An 18,649-nucleotide genomic window follows, 5' to 3' on the forward strand; every position below is an offset into this window, starting at 1 on the left:
AGACGACCGGAAGCTCCGCCCCCAACATGGCCGCGCCTAGCGGTCCCTCTTGAAGCCTTTCCACTGCCGTCATGTGACACGGGACCTCGCCCCACCCGTCTGCAGCCACTCCTAGTCTCGGTCCTTAAGCTCCAGAGGGCCACGTGACCCTCCGAGGGCCAGTCACGTGAGGCGCAGATCCCGGGTGGGAGAGGGTTGGCACTAGGGGTCCGGAGTGGCAGTAAAAGAGGAAGATGGCGGGGTGCAGGGGGTCCCTGTGCTGCTGTTGCAGGTGGTGCTGCTGTTGCGGTGAACGTGAGACCCGTACCCCCGAGGAGCTGGTAAGGAGCGGGCGGAGCCGGCCTGAGGAAGGGCGGTTGCTAAGGGACGTTGAGAGGCGTTGCCGAAGGTGGGGCTGGACCCAGCTGGGCCCGCAGGTGGCAGCGGGTGGAGCCTGGGGACCGTATCCTGGGCTCTCGCAGCATCTGCCTTGCTTCACGTGCCCCAATCTGAAGTCTTTTTCTCATAACTTCTCCCTGGAATCTAAGAGAGAATCTAGGCCAGCTCCAATTAATCCCAATCATATTTTCTTTTTATTTCCATCTGGAAGGAGTTTTGAATGAAACAAGCATTTTTGGAATAAGCCCTTTCACTGGACTTTATGCATATCACGCAACTGGCTTAGTTTCTCCAGCCCTTTCTCACTCTATCTCTAACCCTTTCTGGGTCATTGACAATCCAGCTTTTCCCTGCAAAGCACCCTGGGAAAACTTGAGTTGCTGAGTTCCCAGAGTTGACAGGTCCCATTTGATTTCAGATTCTGCACATTGTCAGATGGAATGTGAATTTTTTTTCCCTGTTAAGCTGGCAATGGACATCTTTGACGTTCCTGAAGACAAGAGTGGTTATTTGGAGAATGTGTCAATAGAAATGAAGTGCTCAGCTGGATCCCTACCCACATTACCTCCTATCCCAAAAGGGTTTTTATTGTGGTCTTGTTCTCATTGATGATAATGGCTCCAGATGACTTAGAAACTAGCAACGGATTTCAGTAAACAGTTCTGCCTTCTTTCACTTTTAGTCATTAAAATGGTCTTCCTTCTGTGGATCTGTTTTTCTAGACCATCCTTGGAGAAACACAGGAGGAGGAGGATGAGATCCTTCCAAGGAAAGACTATGAGGTGAGAGTCTTAGTTGCTTTTTGAGTAACAAAAGCAGTGGTTGACCTGGTCCTTTAAGACTGAAGCATTAGGATTCCAACCAAAGGTGCTCTTTGACCTTCTCTCCAAGAGAATAAGTGATAAAAGGTAACGTCCCTCTGGGAAAGGGCTTGCTTAGCAAGTCCTTTTCTCACCTCAGCTGCAAAACAAGGTCTGGGTGACTTCATGCTTCTATAGAACTGTGGCACCTTAACCTGAATAGAATATGTATTTGCCATTAAACAGTTTGCTTTTATAACTTTGAGATCCAGAGACAAAGCCACTGACAGTGTATGTTCATAACAAGTGTGGGCCAGTAGACCTTGCTTCTCTTCTTTTTTTTTCTTTTGTGACAGAGAGAGAGGGACAGATAGGGACAGACAGACAGGAAGGGAGAGAGATGAGAAGCATCAATACTTCGCTACGACACCTTAGTTTCTCATTGATTGCTTTGCTTTCTCATATGTGCCTTGACCGGGGGGCTACAGCAGACCAAGCCAGTGACCTTGGGCTCAAGCTGGTGAGCCTTGCTCAAACCGGCTGAGCCCGCACTCAAGCTGGTGACCTCTGGGTTTCAAACTTGGGTCCTCCACGTCCCAGTCCAAAGCTCTAAACACTGTGCTACCGCCTGGTCAGGTGACCTTGCTTCTCTTCTAAGAGAACTTTTCAGAAGATTGTTTCCTACTCAAGCATCTTGTCTCTGAAATGTTCTTGACTATAGTTCCTGATTTCAATATGGGACTCAGGGAGAGAGAGAGAGTGTGTGTGTGTGTACAGCCAACACTGGAGTGAAACATAATATGATCAGTTCATGATGACTTTTGAAATGACCAAAAAGCCATGGTTGTGATAAAGAATTCTTAAACTATTTACAAAAAGAAGCTAGAGAAAAACCCATAACCCGTTCATTAAAAGATGACTATTGCTACCTTAATAAATATCTTTTTTATGCTTACATACATGCTTTTTTTAAATAACAGAGGTAAAATTTTACTAAATATTTTAACCTCTTTTTCTCTCCTTGATAACAATTTTTGTATTGCTAGGTACTTTTCTATAATATCTTTTAAAATAGGGAAATATTTTTAAAGTGCATTTTATTGGGGTAACACTTGTTAACATAATTATACAGGTTAAGAAATACTACCTTTTTGTGCCACAGTTTATTTAATCTGACTTTTGCTCTTGTGAATTAGAAAAAGACACCCTTCGGAGAAAAGGAGTTAGAATAAAAGACCTACCCCTCTGGGCCATAGCAACATCTCAAGTTCATGGTCCACTGAAGGTGCTTTGTAGGTGAGCACTAGGTGCCCTTCCTGGCTGAATTTGGACTGCATTTTAGCCCCCACTTGTCCCCTTGGCCAGTTGCCATTTTGCCCATAACCACAGGCAACAGCCCTGCAGGACACTTGTAAAATTTTTTAAAAAGTTATTGGGCCTCCAGACCAAAGAGCAACATATACAGCAGAAATAAAAGGAGGTTAGTGGCCTGACCTGTGATGGCGCAGTGGATCAAGCGTCGACCTGGAACACTGAGGTTGCTGGTTCAAAACCCTGGGCTTGCCTGGTCAAGGCACATATGGGAGTTGATGCTTCCTGCTCCCCACCCCTTCTCTCTCTGTTTTTCTCTCTATCTCTCTCTCTGTCTCCTCTAAAATGAATAAATAAAAATAATTTAAAAAAATAAAAGAGAACTGTTTAAAAAAAGGTTTGTTAGTCATGGAAAAGGAGAAGTAATAAAACCTGATTTTAATAACAGATCAGCACAGCCTGACCTGTGGTGGCGCAGTGGATAAAGCGTTGACCTGGAATGCTGAGGTTGCCAGATCGGGACCCTGGGCTTGCCCGGTCAAGGCACATATGGGAGTTGAGGCTTCCTGTTCCCCCCCCTTCTCTCTCTCTCTCTGTCTCTCTCTCTCTCTCTCTCAGTCTCTCTCTCTCTCTCCTCTAAAATGAATAAATAAATAAAAATAATAACAGATCAGCACATATTTACAGAATGTTAGGCTCTCAACTGATCGATTTAAAAAAGAAAGGTTGATGTCTGGCACTACATTTTTTTCCTTTTTTCTTTTTTAAGTGAGAGGAGGGGAGATAGAGAGATAGATTCCTGCATGTCCTGTAACCAGGATCCACCTGGCAACCCCCATCTGGGGCCAGTGCTCAAATCAGCTGAGCTACCCTCAGCTCCTAGGGCCAATGCTCAGACGAATTGAGTCACTGGCTGTGAGAGGGGAAAGAGAGAGAAGGGAAGAGAAGCAGATGGTTGCTTCTCATGTGTGCCCTGACCAGGGATTGAATCTGGGGCGTCTGCACGCTGGGCTGATGCTCTATCCACTGAGCAAATAGGCCAGGGCCTGTATTTGTAAATGCCTCTAAACAGCTTTATTCAGGGTTAGGGTTAGCATATAATTCACATACTATACAATTTACCCATTGATTTATTTATTTACTTAATGTTATTAAAATATTTATTGATTGATTTTAGAGAGAGAGGAAGGAAGAGAGAGACAAAAACATCAGTCTGTTCCCATATGTGTCCTGACCGGTGATCAAACCCGCAACTTTTGCACATCGGGACACTAGTCTAACCAAGCTTTCCAGCCAGGCAACAATTTACCCACTTAAAGTGTAAAATTTAGTAGTATGCTTAGTACAGGGGTCAGGAACCTTTTTGGCTGAGAGAGCCATGAATGCCACATATTTTAAAATGTAATTCCGTGAGAGTCATACAACGACCCGTGTACTTTAGGCATTATCCAATAAAAATTTGGTGTTGTCCCAGAGGACAGCTGTGATTGGCTCCAGCCACCCGCAACCATGAATGGTAGGAAATGAATGGATTGTAATACATGAGAATATTTTATATTTTTAACGTTATTTTTTGTTTATTAAAGGTTTGTCTGCGAGCCAGATGCGGCCATCAAAAGAGCCACATCTGACTCGCGAGCCATAGGTTCCCGACCCCTGGCTTAGTATATTCACAGCTGTGCAACCATCACTAAGTCAATTTTAGAACATTTTCATCACCTCAGAAAGAAACCCAGTACCATTAGCAAAGTCACTGCCCATTCCCCTTGTCCCTGACCCTAGGCAATCATTAATCTACTTTCTGCCTCTGTAGATTTGCCTATTGTGGACATCTGAAAACCTTTTAAATATTTGTGGAGTCATGGCATTATTAGACAAAACAATCAAGCAAATAATTAATTGGCCAATCATTTCTAATAAGTACTGTATTTGGTATGAAAGGTATCCTCATTTTTCAACATTTTAATTATTTTCCCTGTTTGATTTTAGAATGTAATGTTATTCACATGATTAAAATATTTGTTATACATAATTACTCATGCATGAGTTCAATTTCCCAGAATATTTTTACTGTGGTTTTTTAGTTTTGTCAAAATATAATGTTTTTCAGATACAGAAAGTACACCCTGTTTGTTGTGAAAATTTCAAAGGATACCCAGATGTGAACACCTCCTAAAACACCACCTCAGAGATAAACACTGTTAACAGATTTCCCAGATGTTTTTGCGTTATATATGCTGACATACAAATAATCTTTTTTTTTTTAAATTTTATTTATTTATTTATTCATTTTTAGAGAGGAGAGGCAGAGGGGGAGAGAGAGAGACAGAGAGATAGCGAGAGGAGGGAGAGACAGAGAGAAGGGGGGAGGAGCTGGAAGCATCAACTCCCATATGTGCCTTGACCAGGCAAGCCCAGGGTTTCAAACCGGCGACCTCAGCAATTTCCAGGTCGACGCTTTATCCACTGTGCCACCACAGGTCATGCACAAATAATCTTAATTATGTTTACTCAACGTGGGATCACATTATACTATGTTATGACTTCTTTACTCACACATCCCTTTTTCAGAGTTTGGATTATGATCGTTGTGTCAATGACCCTTACCTGGAAGTTTTGGAGACCATGGACAATAAGGTGAGTCCCTTATTAATCTCTTAGGACTGAGTAGGTCTGATGATAGCTCCTTTACCTATACCCCTTGCGCTTTTAACCCCTTTCATGAGATACTGGCATTTATTCCTCGACCTTCATCCTGCCGACCAGAGTACCCACTGACCCAGCCTCTTAGAGTTCATCTTTCCTGCATTGTGAAGCACCCTCTGTATTACACATCATCTTTACCACACTTGTTGTCCTTGTGAAACTTACTCTAAAACTGGTTGGCCAGGATGTGTTCCTTCCCTGACACCAACATAACCCTGTAACAAACTGAGTCATTCTTTTCCTGCGTGCACAGAAAGGTCGCAGGTATGAAGCGGTGAAGTGGATGGTGGTGTTCGCCATTGGAGTCTGCACGGGTCTGGTGAGCAGGCGGGGCATGAGGGGGTGGGGGGGCGGCAGGCCAGAGGGCTGGAGGGGGCTGGTCATAACAGGGACTACCTTGTCTTTTTTCCTTTCCTTTTTTTTTTTTAATTGATAACCTGCCACTGTTTTTTTTTTATACTTCTCTTTTGCTTGCACTTTATGAAAGTAAGCCACACAACTGTGGTGTTCTTTAAAGCAATGGTCCCCAACCCCCGGACCGCGGACCGGTACCGGTCCATGGGCCATTCGGTACCGGTCCGCAGAGAAAGAATAAATAACTTACATTATTTCTGTTTTATTTATATTTAAGTCTGAACGATGTTTTATTTTTAAAAAATGACCAGATAGATTCCCTCTGTTACATCCGTCTAAGACTCACTCCTGATGCTTGTCTCAGTCACATGATACATTTATCCGTCCCACCCTAAAGGCCGGTCCGTGAAAATATTTCCTGACATTAAACCGGTCCATGGCCCAAAAACTGTTGGGGACCACTGCTTTAAAGCACTGAAAGGTTTGGTCAAGCCCTGTCTCTTGTGATAAGGTATGGGCCAGTCAGGTCGAGAACATGGAAGGGAGAGCACTCCGTGGATGTTGAGGTCACTCTGTAGGGGAAAAGCAAAGTAGTGAGAACAAAACCGTAAACATTATGCCTTTAACATAATGTGCCAGTAAACAGGACACCGTAGACTTCAGTGCGCTTTTTGTGCTGTCCTGGGCTGCTTCTCTGCACATTGCTCATTTTTTCTAGAAAGTGGAGCTGGCAGTTATGGACAGAGGAATATCCCTGAATGCACACGGTTCTGGGGTCAGCACATTCACAGATGAATCACCAACAAGAAAAGATTATGAAGCATTACCAAAGAGTATAGTAGCGCAAGGTCTGGAACCATAACTGCCAGCTTACCCTGGCTAAACCTGGAGAGGAAAAACTGGAAAAGTTAGCAGTCAATCAAAATGATAGCTGTCAAATCTGATTCTCGCTCAATACGGTGGTAGAATAAGGGGGTGTTTCTGTCCATTTTGGCTGCTATAACAAAATTCCGTAGACTGGGTGGCTTAAATAACAGACTTATTTTTCACAGTTTTGGAGGCTGGAAAGTCAAGACAAGTTCCAACAGATTAGTGTCTGGTGAGGGCCTGCTTCCTGGTTCATAGATGACCCTCTTTGTGTTCTGTCTTCACGGAGCAGAACGGAGCAGGAGAGCTCTCTGAGGTCTCCCTCTTTTTAATCACGATACTATGCTATAATTCTGTATTTGTATACACTACATAGTGTTCATTACTATAAATCTATTATAGTTACCTCTATCACCATATAGTTGATCCCCTTCACCTATTTTGCCCTCCCCCAGTCCCCTTTCCCTCTTGGGGTCTCTTTATAAGGGCACTAATCCTATTCACGAGGGCTCCACCCGTATGACCTTATCACCACCCGAAGGCTTCACCTCCAAATACCAACATACTGGGGGTTAGAATTTCACCATGAATCTGGGGTAGGGGACAAACACAAGCATTCAGTCCATAATAGAGGTTATATATATTCCTAAGCATCAGTCTGTTTGTCACTTTTCTCTAGAATTGACCATAAGTCTCATACTTAAGTCTACACGATATACCCATAAAATGGAAACACACACTTAGTATAATATAGCCACAAGGGCTGACCACAGTTTTTGTTTGTTTTCATGGTACTTGGCAGATTTTTACTGTGGTAAATTCAGAGGTCAAGTAACATTTTACTAGTTACAACTAATGGCATTCAGAGGTCACTTTGGTAACAGTCTGATGGATACCCGTGTGGGGTAACTTGGGTTTGTTTAATTGTTTTATTGAAATTTCAGAGTACCAAGGTTGCTGTATATGATTCTGATTGCACCCTGTAATAGGTGTAATCATTAGCCCCTAATTGTTAGTCTCCCTGCCACTTTCATACCAAACTCCTTGAAACACCATTTATCAACACTAGCAACTTTATCTTGCGCCCTCATGTTATAGAAAGGCAGACGTGCCTTGCTAATATAGCTATTTGTTCCTCTTGCTACTGGCTCTTTTCCTTTGATCTGTCACCAGTTATTGCTTTAATATTTAAAAGCCTCTGGCATTGGCCTGAGGGAAGTCTGGAATTCAAAGCAAAAAGTCTTTGATCCGGAACCTACAAACCCAGAAGTCCTTCCAGTTCTCCTGTAAGCCTAGAGCAGGGAATTAGGAGAGTGGGATGGTGGAGTATCAGGGGTTTTCTCTTGTTGCCAGGGTGATCGTCGACTATATAGGACAGTTATAAGTCAAAATAATGACTTACATAAAATAGTAAGAACAAATATGCAAAACCATGTATATCCAAATCAGCGATTTTCAACCTTTTTCATCTAATGGCACATATAAACTAATTACTAAAATTCTGCAGCACACCAAAATATATATTTTTGGCCAATCTGACAAAAGAAAATAGGTATAATTTTGATTGATTTACCAAAAAATAAAATACTAGTAGGCCCTGCCCAGTTAGCTCAGTAGGTTAAAGCATCATCCCGAAACACCAAGGTTGCAGGTTTGATCCCCGGTCAGGGCACATATGGGAAGTCACCAGTGAGCACAAAACTAAGTTGAACAATAAATGAATGCTTCTCTTCTCTCTCTCTAAAATCAATCAACTAAAAATAATAGTAATCACCTACCCTTTTTTGCGCCAAAGTGACTTAAAATAAATCAGGTGTGCCAGTTGCAAAAAATAAGGGAGTTCTAGTACCAAGAATTAACCAATCAAACACAACCTTCTTATGGGACGTGAACAATAAGATGCAACTCTATCATGTGAGCTGTATATTTATGATTCAAGACAGGGCATTCACACCAGATGGCTATTGTTGTGTTGGCTATTGTCATGTTTTTATTTAACAACCTAAGGGAACAGAAGTCAGTACCCCTAACTAAATAGTCAGGTATCTATGTTTTCAAAGTTCTTGCGGCACACCAGTTCAAATCGCTGATCTGAGTGGATGTTGTCACCGTCAGTAATCTAAGCTAGGCGCTCTTCCAACTGGACATCACTGAAGACACATGGTCTTCCTGGGTCTCACATCTTTTCCTGCACCCTTTTTTCTCTTCATTTTACTCTCTTCTCTATCTAGCTATACCTCATTCTTTTGTCCTTTGGTGGGCAGTCGGGCCAGGCTGGAGCAAGCCCTTCTGGAGAGCCAGAGTGACTAGTGAAAGCCCATTCACCCGGGGCTGGTCAGTACCACAGTGTGCATGCCCAGCCGGTGTACGCGCCCAGTGCCGTAAATGCAGCGGGGGTGTCTGTGCTTTTGAGGGCGGTGCCTGGAACACCACTGGGAAACGCTGTGTGGCTGAGGGCCCCCTTGCTCTCCACAGGTGGGTCTTTTTGTGGACTTCTTTGTGCGCCTCTTCACCCAGCTCAAGTTTGGAGTGGTACAGACCTGTATCCTTTCCACGGTTCTTGGTGTTCCCGGAGGATGTCAGCCGTTTCTGATTTTGCTTTCTTGTCTAGAAATGAGTTTAACAGTAGAATGATCCGTGAAGAGCTATTTATTGGCCGTTCAGCTTGAAGGTTTTTAATTATCATTGAAGGACACAAAGGGAACACTTTAATAAAGAAAGAGATACTCATGGTCATGGTTGGTAAGACACAGACCACCAAGATGCCTGCTTTTCCCAATCTATCAATTCCATGTAGTTCCAGTGAAAACACTAATAGAAGTTTTCACGGAACTTGAAAATTCTCTTCCTGAATTTGTTTGGAAGAGTAAAGTAGTTGACACAGTTTTGAACAAGAAGCAGGGGCATTGCCTACTAGATGTCAAGACTTCTATAACTGAAGACAGAGTAATTGAACATTTCACATGGTGCAGGAACACCCAGTTAGCCACCAAGAAATACAGAGAAGCGGAAACTGGCCTGTGTGGGTATAGGAGGGCAGTGAGTGACAGTTAGTGCAATAAACCAGCGAGGAGAAAACGGATGATTTAATAAAGGATGCTGGCATGTTGGTTATCCATCTGGAGAAATATAAAATTAGATTTCTGCTTTGTACTAGAAATGAATTGCAGACAGACTAAAGAGATAAACAGACATAACAGACCTTTAAGGGATTGCACGATGTTGAGAGTAGGGGATCATTTCTTAAAACACCAGAAGGCACACAGTGAAAGGGGAAAGATTAGAAAACTCAACCACATAAAAGTAAGTATTCTGCCCTGGCCAGATGGCTCAGTTGGTCAGAGTGTCGTCCCAAAGCGCAGGGGTTGCCGGGTTCGATCCCTGGTCAGGGCACATACAGGAGCAGATAGATGTTCCTGTCTCTGTCTGACTCCTTTTCTCTCTAAAAGCAATAAAATAAACAAAGAAATGATTACCTTATAGTAAATATTCTATTTATACAAACAAAAAAAGGTCCCAAAACAACAATATAAACAAGTGAAAAACAAGTTCACAGCCTCAGCGAGGTTCTTCACTGCGTTTAAGAGACAGATAATTTGTATTCAGACTATAGAAAGAACTAAACTCTTAAAAAAAAAAAAAAAGCCCAAACAGCCCAATAGAAAAACTAGCAAAGGATTCAAACAGGCAGTTCCCAGTAGAGGAAAACGGACCCGCCAGTAGATAAACCTGTGGAAAAGGGCTCACTCGGCACTGATCAGGAAAACGGAAATGTCGTAAATAGGAAACGGCACTTTGCCGTGACTCAGGAACTCCTTTCCCAGCTGCGGACCTTCGACAGGTACAGACATGTTCATTGCAGCTTTGTGACTGCAAAATGTTGGAATCACACTGTTGGGGGAAACCCCAAAAGTCTAAATTTGGGATGGAGTCCAAATAACTGACACACAGCCTTATCCAGATTCATAAGAGCTTTAATAGGAGAACTTACATACATGGGCACAGCAGCTGCTTCCTCCCGGTGGCAGCAGGCAGAGCAAAATCCACACCCGTCCCAAAATGGGGGTCCCTTTTTTATAGGAAGTTAACAGCAAAACCATAGGGTGGGTAGTCTCGTAGACCACCAGAAAGGACAGTGTGCTTCTTAGTTAAAAGATAACATCAGGCAGTTGTTACACTCTGTGCACTCATTCACCTCCCTCCTGGACATGACGTTTGTGACTGGGTGGCGGCATTCTGGCTTTGGGGCAGTTGGCCCAGCATGAGGTTGCAGAGCCACAGAGAGCGCAGACCTTCCCAGAAGCCTTTGTGGCTGGAGCCATATGGCAGCTCTATAGTAAGCTTCCCTAGACAAACCAAATGGGGAAATGGAAAAATCATGGTATGTTCATTTGATACAATTTTGAACAGAAGTTAAAATGAACGAACCAGAACTGTGTGTGTCAACATGGCTAATTCTCAGAAACATAGTATCAACTGAGGGAAAAGGAAGTTGGAGGATGTATTTAAAATACTATATTATTATATTAATTTTAGAAACATGTAGAGAGAGCAACCCAGATACATTTGAAAATATACAAGTGCCAACCTAAAATTGAAAGGCCGAAGTGAGAGGCAACCAGCATTTACTCTAAATTCAAAGAATAGCTGTTGGGAAGGGTAGATTCAGGCAGAAGCCCAGATAGTGTTGCAATCAGGAGGTGAAGGCAAAGGGTGTTTATAAGAAGGGGAAGGGGAAAAATTACACGAGGGGAAGAAATGCCTTTGGGTGTTAGTAAGCTAAGGAAGTAATTTCTATAGGTGCAGGTAAGCTAACAAGTGATGCCAGCCTTAGTCACAATGTCTGCTTTTTTGTTCTCTGCAAACTGTTGTTGAAAAACTGCTTTAGGCCCAGTCCAAAGGTTAATTTGCCCAGTTCTGACATTACAAAGGGTTGAGCAGTAATACGTGAGATCCTCTGGGATGGCAGCTCTGACTCCACCTTAAAGTGGCTCCATTTATATTTTCACAGAGAAGGATGCACAATAAAAAATATCCGGAGCAAATAATGGCATCACGTTGCATTTACTAAAGCTAGGGCTGGGAGGGTACGGATGATGGTCATTTATAACCATTCCGTAGTTAAAAGTGGTTTCCAGCGTAGACGACAGTTCAGGCAGTTTTTATTGTTCATAATATGGAGACATGTTTTAGAAGAGGAGAAGCCACACTGTTTCAGGGGGTTACAGGAAAGCCCTGTTTGGTGAGCACATTTTCCTTTTTTTTATTTTTTTTTTATTGAGTGGTGGGAGGTAGAGGCAGACTCCCACATGCACCCCTACCAGGATCCACCAGGCAAGCCTCATGCAGGGTAATGCTTTGCCCATCTGGGGCTGCTGCTCTGTTGCTGGGCAACCAAGCTATTTTAGCATCTGAGGTGAGCCCATAGAGCCATCCTCAGTGCCCAGGGCCAACTTGCTCAAACCATTCAAACCATGGCTGCAGGAGGGGAAGTGAGAGAAAGAAGGGGGAAGGGTAAAGAAGCAGATGGTCACTTCTTCTTTGTGCCCTGACTGGGAATCCAACCCAGAACTTCCACACTCTGGGCCAACACTTTACTGCTGAGTCAACGGGTCAGAGCGAGCACATTTCCCTTAACCCACTTTCCATAGCGGTGGAGGAATGCAGCCAGAAAGGGTGCCTCGCCCTGTCCCTCCTTGAACTCTTGGGTTTCAACTTGATCTTTGTCTTCTTGGGGAGCCTTCTCGTCCTAATTGAGGTAAGGGCATGTGCATGCTGCTGTTTTGCTTTTGAGGTTTTGGGTCCTGCGTTCCTTATCTCCCATCGCCATTACTGGAAGCTCAGAACACCGAGTTAGACTTGGAATATCGATGCCTACAGAAAGTGGCCTCTCGTTCACTTAGACATGTTTCTGAAAGTAAAGGTTTTAGCCTCTGCTGAGCTTAAAGTGCAAACACCTAGGTTAGGAAGGTGGTTTTCCCCCTTACGGAGCACATTAGGATCCCCTAGGGAACTTTAAAAATGACTTTTACTTGAGTCCCAGCTCAAATGAATGAGATCAGAATCTCCCAAAGTGAGGTGCCTACATGGATTGTTGAATGGCTCCCCAGGTGATGCTGAAGTCCCAGGAACTTGGTAGAAATGCATGTCCTCCTATCCACTCCCACGCCTGTTGAGTCAGAAACCCAGGCCCACCAGCTGAGGCTGAGGCTGATGTAATCGGTCATCCCTCTGTTGTGAGGGTGATGAGGGAAGGCCAGGACCGATGGATTTGAGTGTATAGGTGTGCCTACTCTTCCACCAGCCAGTGGCAGCAGGTTCTGGGATACCCGAGATCAAATGCTATCTGAATGGCGTGAAGGTGCCCGGAATCGTCCGGCTCCGGACCCTGCTCTGCAAAGCCTTCGGAGTGCTGTTCAGTGTGGCTGGAGGTAAGGAGGGTCTTTCTGGCTTTTACCGTCAGGTCTTCAAGGGGTGTAAATGAAGCTAATCTGGATGGGAGGGCCCTTCCTCAAACAGCTCTGCACTTTGTGTTGATGGCTTATTTCTTTAAATGCAGACAGTCTTAGTAAGTTACTTCTCAGAGGCTCTGACAAAGTCACTGTTCAGTTTTCAAGTAGACCAACCACCCAATTGGTTTATGGAGTTGGCTTTTAGCAAAGTCAGCGAGTTTTTTTGTGTAAACAGCTGGACACTCAATATTTTAGGTTTTGTGGGCCAGGAGGCAAAATAGAAAATATTATTTAGGTACTTAACCTTACATAACCATTTAAAACATATCCAGGTAAGATTGTAAAAGTTATTCTTAGCTCTCCAGCTGTCCAAGAACAGTCAGCGAGCTTGCTTGGCCCACAGGCTGTGGTTTGCTGGCACCTAGTGTAGAGTTTAAAGAATGTTTTCTCTTACTTGATGGGAATTTGACTCACGCTTTCTGTTAGTCATTCGATCCTCTCTGTTCTGTAGTTATCAGGAGGAGGGCTTACACAGCAGAGGGCTCCCTGACTCACGGTCTCCCCTTCTTCCCCTGTCCCCAGGGCTCTTTGTGGGGAAGGAAGGCCCCATGATCCACAGTGGAGCGGTGGTGGGAGCTGGCCTCCCTCAGGTACGGTCAATGGGTTGGAAGGGTGAGTCCCTCACAGTGGTCCCCCAGGCAGGGGCATTCTCTGGTTCAGTTTGGAGTAAAAATCCACTAGGAACACCCTCACATGGCTTTGGAATCTGATGTCAGTGTGGTTGATGAGAAAACTATGTGACCTGTCCTCCGAGAGAGCGGGTAACGGGCACCTCAGAGTTCCAATGAGGCTCTGCTGAGTCCTAGGAGCAGAAATGGGACAGAGAGAAAGCCCGTTCTAGTGGAAGTCACCTGGGGCCCGCAGCCACGTCAGAGGTGGCTCCGGGCACAGGGCTGTGCTATGGCCCCAATGTAGCACAGGACTAGTGTCGGCCAGGGGTGCGGAGCTGGCTCAAGACTCCGAAGCCCCCATCCTTACAGGCTGTTCCAGATTCCAGTGGCACGCTGGAGACGGCTCTGTTCCTTGTGGTCTGCCACTTGTGGACAGACGTGTTCCTCACGTTCTGAGGGGCAGGAGAGACTGGCAGTGAGTGGTCGAAGCACAGGAGGGAAGGCTGTCTTGTCCAGAGCCTGTCTTCTGACCTCTCATCCTCACATTCAGCCTACGGCCTCCCAGAAGTGAGCGGGGACGGGGTGGCCACGAGTCTTTGGTGGACAGGTCGGAAGGGGGCGCTCAGCCCTTCCTGCCGCCGTCCCGAGCAGGGCGGACTCTTTCTGCTGCGGCAGCTTCCATTTCCTCCCAGCCCTTCGCTGGGCTCTTTCCTTTCTCGTTTTCTCTTCGACTATTGACTGTGTACAACATACACTTTTTGAAGATTGTCAAAATTTAAGTGCAGGAAAGGAAGTTCCTCCCAAAGAGAACTTGTTTCCCGGCTGCTGCTCTGGGCTCCCCTTGCAGCACCTTTGCCCAGGGGTGCTTAGGGGTCCTTCGCCCGGGGTTCCTACAGGGCGGGCCCTGGGGGCCCCCCTCCGACTGCGTTTTCTCTTGTTTTAGTTTCAGAGTATCTCCTTCCGGAAGATCCAGATTAACTTCCCCTATTTCCGAAGTGACAGGTATGGAAAGGTTAGGAATTGGATTTTCTTTTTCCGCTTTTCTTTATTTTTTTATTTATTTGGGTGACACCGGCTAATAAGACTATGCAGGTTTCAAGAGTACATGTCTATGATATGTGATCTGTATATTGAATTGTGTGCCCATCATCCAAAGTCAAGTCATTGTCACCATATACTTGGCCCCCTTTACTCCTTACGACCTCCCCCAACCCCTTCCCTCTGGTAACCACAATCCTGTTGTCTGTGTCTATGAGTTTCAGTTTTATATCCCGTATATGAATGAATGAAATGTGGTTCTTAGCTTTTCTGACTCATTTCGCTTAGCATAATATTCTCTAGGTCCATCCATGTTGTCACAAAGGGCAGTATTTCATCTTTTCTTATGGCTGAGTAGTAGTCCATTGGGTATATATACCACATCTTCTTTATCCAATCCTCTATTGAGGGACCCTTTGGCTGTTTCCATGTCTTGGCTACCGTAAATGCTGTGATGAACAGAGGGGTGCATATGTCTTTGCGAATAAGTATTTTCAGGTTTTTTGGGTATATTCCCAGAAGAGGGATTGCTTGGTCATGTGATAGTTCTGTCCTTATTTTATTTTATTTTATTTTTTTACAGGGACAGAGAGAGAGAGAGTCAGAGAGAGGGATAGACAGGGGCAGACAGACAGGAACGGAGAGAGATGAGAAACATCAATCATCAGTTTTTCGTTGCAAGACCTTAGTTGTTCATTGATTGCTTTCTCATATGTGCCTTGACCATGGGCCTTTGGCAGACTGAGTAACCCCTTGCTCGAGCCAGCGACCTTGGGTCCAAGCTGGTGAGCTTTTTTGCTCAAACCAGATGAGCCTGCGCTCAAGCTGGTGACCTCGGGGTCTTGAACCTGGGTACTCTGCATCCCAGTCCAATGCTCTATCCACTGCGCCACCACCTTGTCAGGCTGTCCTTAATTTTTTGAGGAAACAACAGATGGTCTTCCATAGTGGTTGTACTGGTTTACATTCCCACCAGCAGTGAACAAGGGTTCCTTTGCCTCCACACCCTCTCCAACACTTGTTATTACTTGTTGGTAATAGGAATTAGATATTCTTGAAAAAATAAACTGTTCATTTACTGCCCCTCAGACCCGATACTCGCACTAGCCAGTTCACCATCTCCTCTGCTGGCCGGGCCGCGTGCGAAGCCTGGTGTCAGAGAGGAGATGGGCTTTGAGCTGCTGTCCCGAAATAAGTAACAAGGGCCTGGCTGGTGTCATGGCTTCAGTTCTGTCATGACCTAAGGCCTGGAAGCCCCGCACCTCGGGCAGTGGGGATGGACAGTATGGCCAGGTCAGTCCACAAGCATGCTGTGGAGAGTGTGTTTCACATTCCAAAGCAGCGTGGTGCGCCCCTCTCTCCGTTGGAAGGTGCCTTTCTTGGTACTTTTTTGACCTGTGGGACTTGTTTGTGTTAGACTGTCCAGCACAGAAGGGCCTGGGAATCAGGCCGTGGGTCCAAGTTGTGGGCCACCTTCCCATCTTGGTATTCCTGCAGGTCCTTGTTACCTGCTCCTCTGTGTGTAGCCAGCGCATTGGCACGTCCAGCGTGCTCTGGGGAGACTGTGGCTCAGCAGGGACTGAGCTGGTGCTGCAATTCCATGTTCAGGGACACTGACGTCAGGAGATCCCTGCTCCTGGGGGAACTCGGGCTTGGGAGAGCTCTCAGATAGACATATTTGCTGCCCAGTCAGCCTCACCAGAGACCTGCCCGCAGCCCTGAGTTCAGGGGTCCCGTGAGAAAGAGTTGGCAGATAAGGAAGGAAAAAGTGCCTTTTGCGGTCTGAGGGCTCTTTCTCCAGTAAACTGCTCGGCTCTTCTCTCCTCAGAGACAAGCGGGACTTCGTATCAGCAGGTGCTGCTGCCGGCGTGGCTGCGGCTTTTGGGGCTCCCATCGGGGGGACCTTGTTCAGCCTGGAGGAGGGCTCGTCCTTCTGGAACCAGGGGCTCACGTGGAAAGTGGTGAGGAAGACCCTCTGTGAAAACCTACACGTAACCACGCTCCCAGATTTAAAGTATAGTTCTGATTGGACCAGCATGGTTTGACTCTATTAGAAATTCCTTCGCTTCTGACGCCATAACTGCCAAACTGTAGACTTTTCTATACTTTTCTTGGGCGTGCCCTCACATTCCCCACACCCATCTGCCATTACCCTGTCTCGATGAGCCACCCATCGTGGACACGTGGAACTGGCCATGGCCATCAGGTGGCCACAGCAAAGCCCGACTTGAAGCCCCGTCTCCTACCTTGGAGTGGCATGTTCTTGCTCTTAGAATTTCCGTTCCTTTTGGCACAGGATCTGGAGTGTGACTGGCTCTTCATAAGTGGGTTCTGACCCCGGGCTGTTGAGGTGAAAGCTTCCTGCAGCCAGCTGCGCCATTGCCCACACTGGGGGCTCTTCCTGTGGGGCCCACGACATCCCCGTGTCTGACCTGGCATTCGCAGGGTCCTGTGTGGAGCAGCAGGTATCATGAGGAGGGTCAGGGAGAGAGGAGGACTTGTCACTATTGAATGTTCTTGTTTTGTCTCCTGTCCCTAGCTCTTTTGCTCCATGTCTGCCACCTTCACCCTCAACTTTTTCCGTTCGGGGATTCAGTTTGGAAGCTGGGGCTCCTTCCAGCTCCCTGGCCTGCTGAACTTCGGCGAGTTTAAGGTATGTTTGGTCCTCTTCCCTCAGAATCTCTTGCTTGACCCACGACGATTGCTCCGAGTACAGTACCAGAGAGGAGTGATCAGAAGGGAAGGTGTGGCGTCGCGTGGGGCATCCCTGGCCTCTGGTCTCGTGTGCACGCGCCTGCCCGGGGCAGCATCACCCCTGTGTCTGTTTGCTCCTCTTCCGTCCCTTCCTGTTCTCATGGGCATTGTGGTTTTTCTCTTTCCCTCCCTCGCCCTGTCTCTCAGTGCTCTGATTCTGATAAACAATGTCATCTCTGGACAGCTGTGGATTTGGGTTTCTTCATCGTGATGGGGGTCATTGGGGGCCTCCTGGGAGCCACATTCAACTGTCTGAACAAGAGGCTGGCAAAGTACCGTATGCGAAACGTGCACCCAAAACCTAAGCTTGTCAGGTACCTGAGCGACCGCCTCCCCCAGCCTGCCGGGGCTCCCCGAGCTTTGTGTGGACGGGCCCTCTCTCCTGGGGGAGGTGATCACGTGAACAGACCCTGCTTCCCACTCCCGCTTGATGTCACATCTGAGACTGAAAATGTAGATGGGGTCACAGATCTACTGTCTTTGTCAGACAGGCCGAAAGGCTAAGGCTGAGCTTAATTTATCTCATAGTTGCTGGTTGACTCCCAGCCTCTCCTGATTTAACATTGGGACACATGATAAAGTCAGAAGGATCCGTGAGACTCTCACCCCTGGGACCTGAAATGAAAGGCCATTTTGTTCCTCAGAGAGATGCTGGGGACACAGCAGCCATGTCCCTGACCACCCACTTTTTACAAAGGAACTGCTGGGACACAGCAAGTCGCTGACAAATTCTGCACATGTGCTGACTGACTGGGGGCGACTGTGCATGCTCTTTGGGGGAAGGGGGGTGAGGGTTGGCAGGCTTGCATGTTTGAGCTCCCAAGACCAGGGTGTCTGATTATTGCCTAATAGCACCTGTCCTGTGCTTCCTAGAGTCTTGGAGAGCCTGCTGGTGTCTCTGGCAACCACCGTGGTGGTGTTCATGGCCTCGATGGTGTTAGGGGAATGCCGACAGATGTCTTCAAGTCAAATCGGGAATGACTCGTTCCTGCTCCAGGTAACCCCAGTGCACCTGCTACCTTTGTCCTACACCCACAAGAAGGATTCAGAACTGTGCGATGTGCCTCGTTTAGAGCTAATGAGTGTGCCGGGTTCATTGTTCCACACTTGATCAGATTGCTGAGAAAGGAATGTGTGGTCGCCTTTTTACCGGAGCGATTTGCACCTGCTTTTCCAATGTTGTGAATAATCCTGGGTATCATAGAGGGGAACCTCTTCCTCCCTCCTGCTTTCCCTCTCCCCTCCCCTCTTATTTTTCTCTTTCTCTTACAAAACGAACTGGGAACAGAAGCTCAGGAAGTGGACCGTCTGCCTCTTT

General features: G+C 46.2%; 1 protein-coding gene across 2 annotated transcripts in view; it reads left to right on the forward strand.

Moving 5' to 3' along the window:
* Positions 1-79: 79 nt before the first annotated feature.
* Positions 80-18,649, forward strand: part of CLCN6 (chloride voltage-gated channel 6) — a 35,139-nt gene continuing 16,569 nt past the window's right edge. For both annotated transcript variants that reach the window (XR_010750180.1, XM_066375078.1), the window contains exons 1-13: positions 80-320; positions 1,101-1,160; positions 5,061-5,126; positions 5,449-5,514; positions 8,892-8,958; positions 12,068-12,174; positions 12,721-12,847; positions 13,451-13,518; positions 14,483-14,541; positions 16,406-16,538; positions 17,117-17,230; positions 17,479-17,645; positions 18,205-18,328. Coding sequence is in view for 1 of the 2 variants with exons in the window: in XM_066375078.1 (XP_066231175.1) it covers positions 234-320; positions 1,101-1,160; positions 5,061-5,126; positions 5,449-5,514; positions 8,892-8,958; positions 12,068-12,174; positions 12,721-12,847; positions 13,451-13,518; positions 14,483-14,541; positions 16,406-16,538; positions 17,117-17,230; positions 17,479-17,645; positions 18,205-18,328 (1,245 nt within the window). In the remaining variant the exon portion in view is untranslated. The remainder of the gene's footprint in view (positions 321-1,100; positions 1,161-5,060; positions 5,127-5,448; positions 5,515-8,891; positions 8,959-12,067; positions 12,175-12,720; positions 12,848-13,450; positions 13,519-14,482; positions 14,542-16,405; positions 16,539-17,116; positions 17,231-17,478; positions 17,646-18,204; positions 18,329-18,649) is intronic.

This window comes from Saccopteryx leptura, chromosome 3 (assembly GCF_036850995.1).
Source record: "Saccopteryx leptura isolate mSacLep1 chromosome 3, mSacLep1_pri_phased_curated, whole genome shotgun sequence".
Classification (NCBI taxonomy): domain Eukaryota; kingdom Metazoa; phylum Chordata; class Mammalia; order Chiroptera; family Emballonuridae; genus Saccopteryx; species Saccopteryx leptura.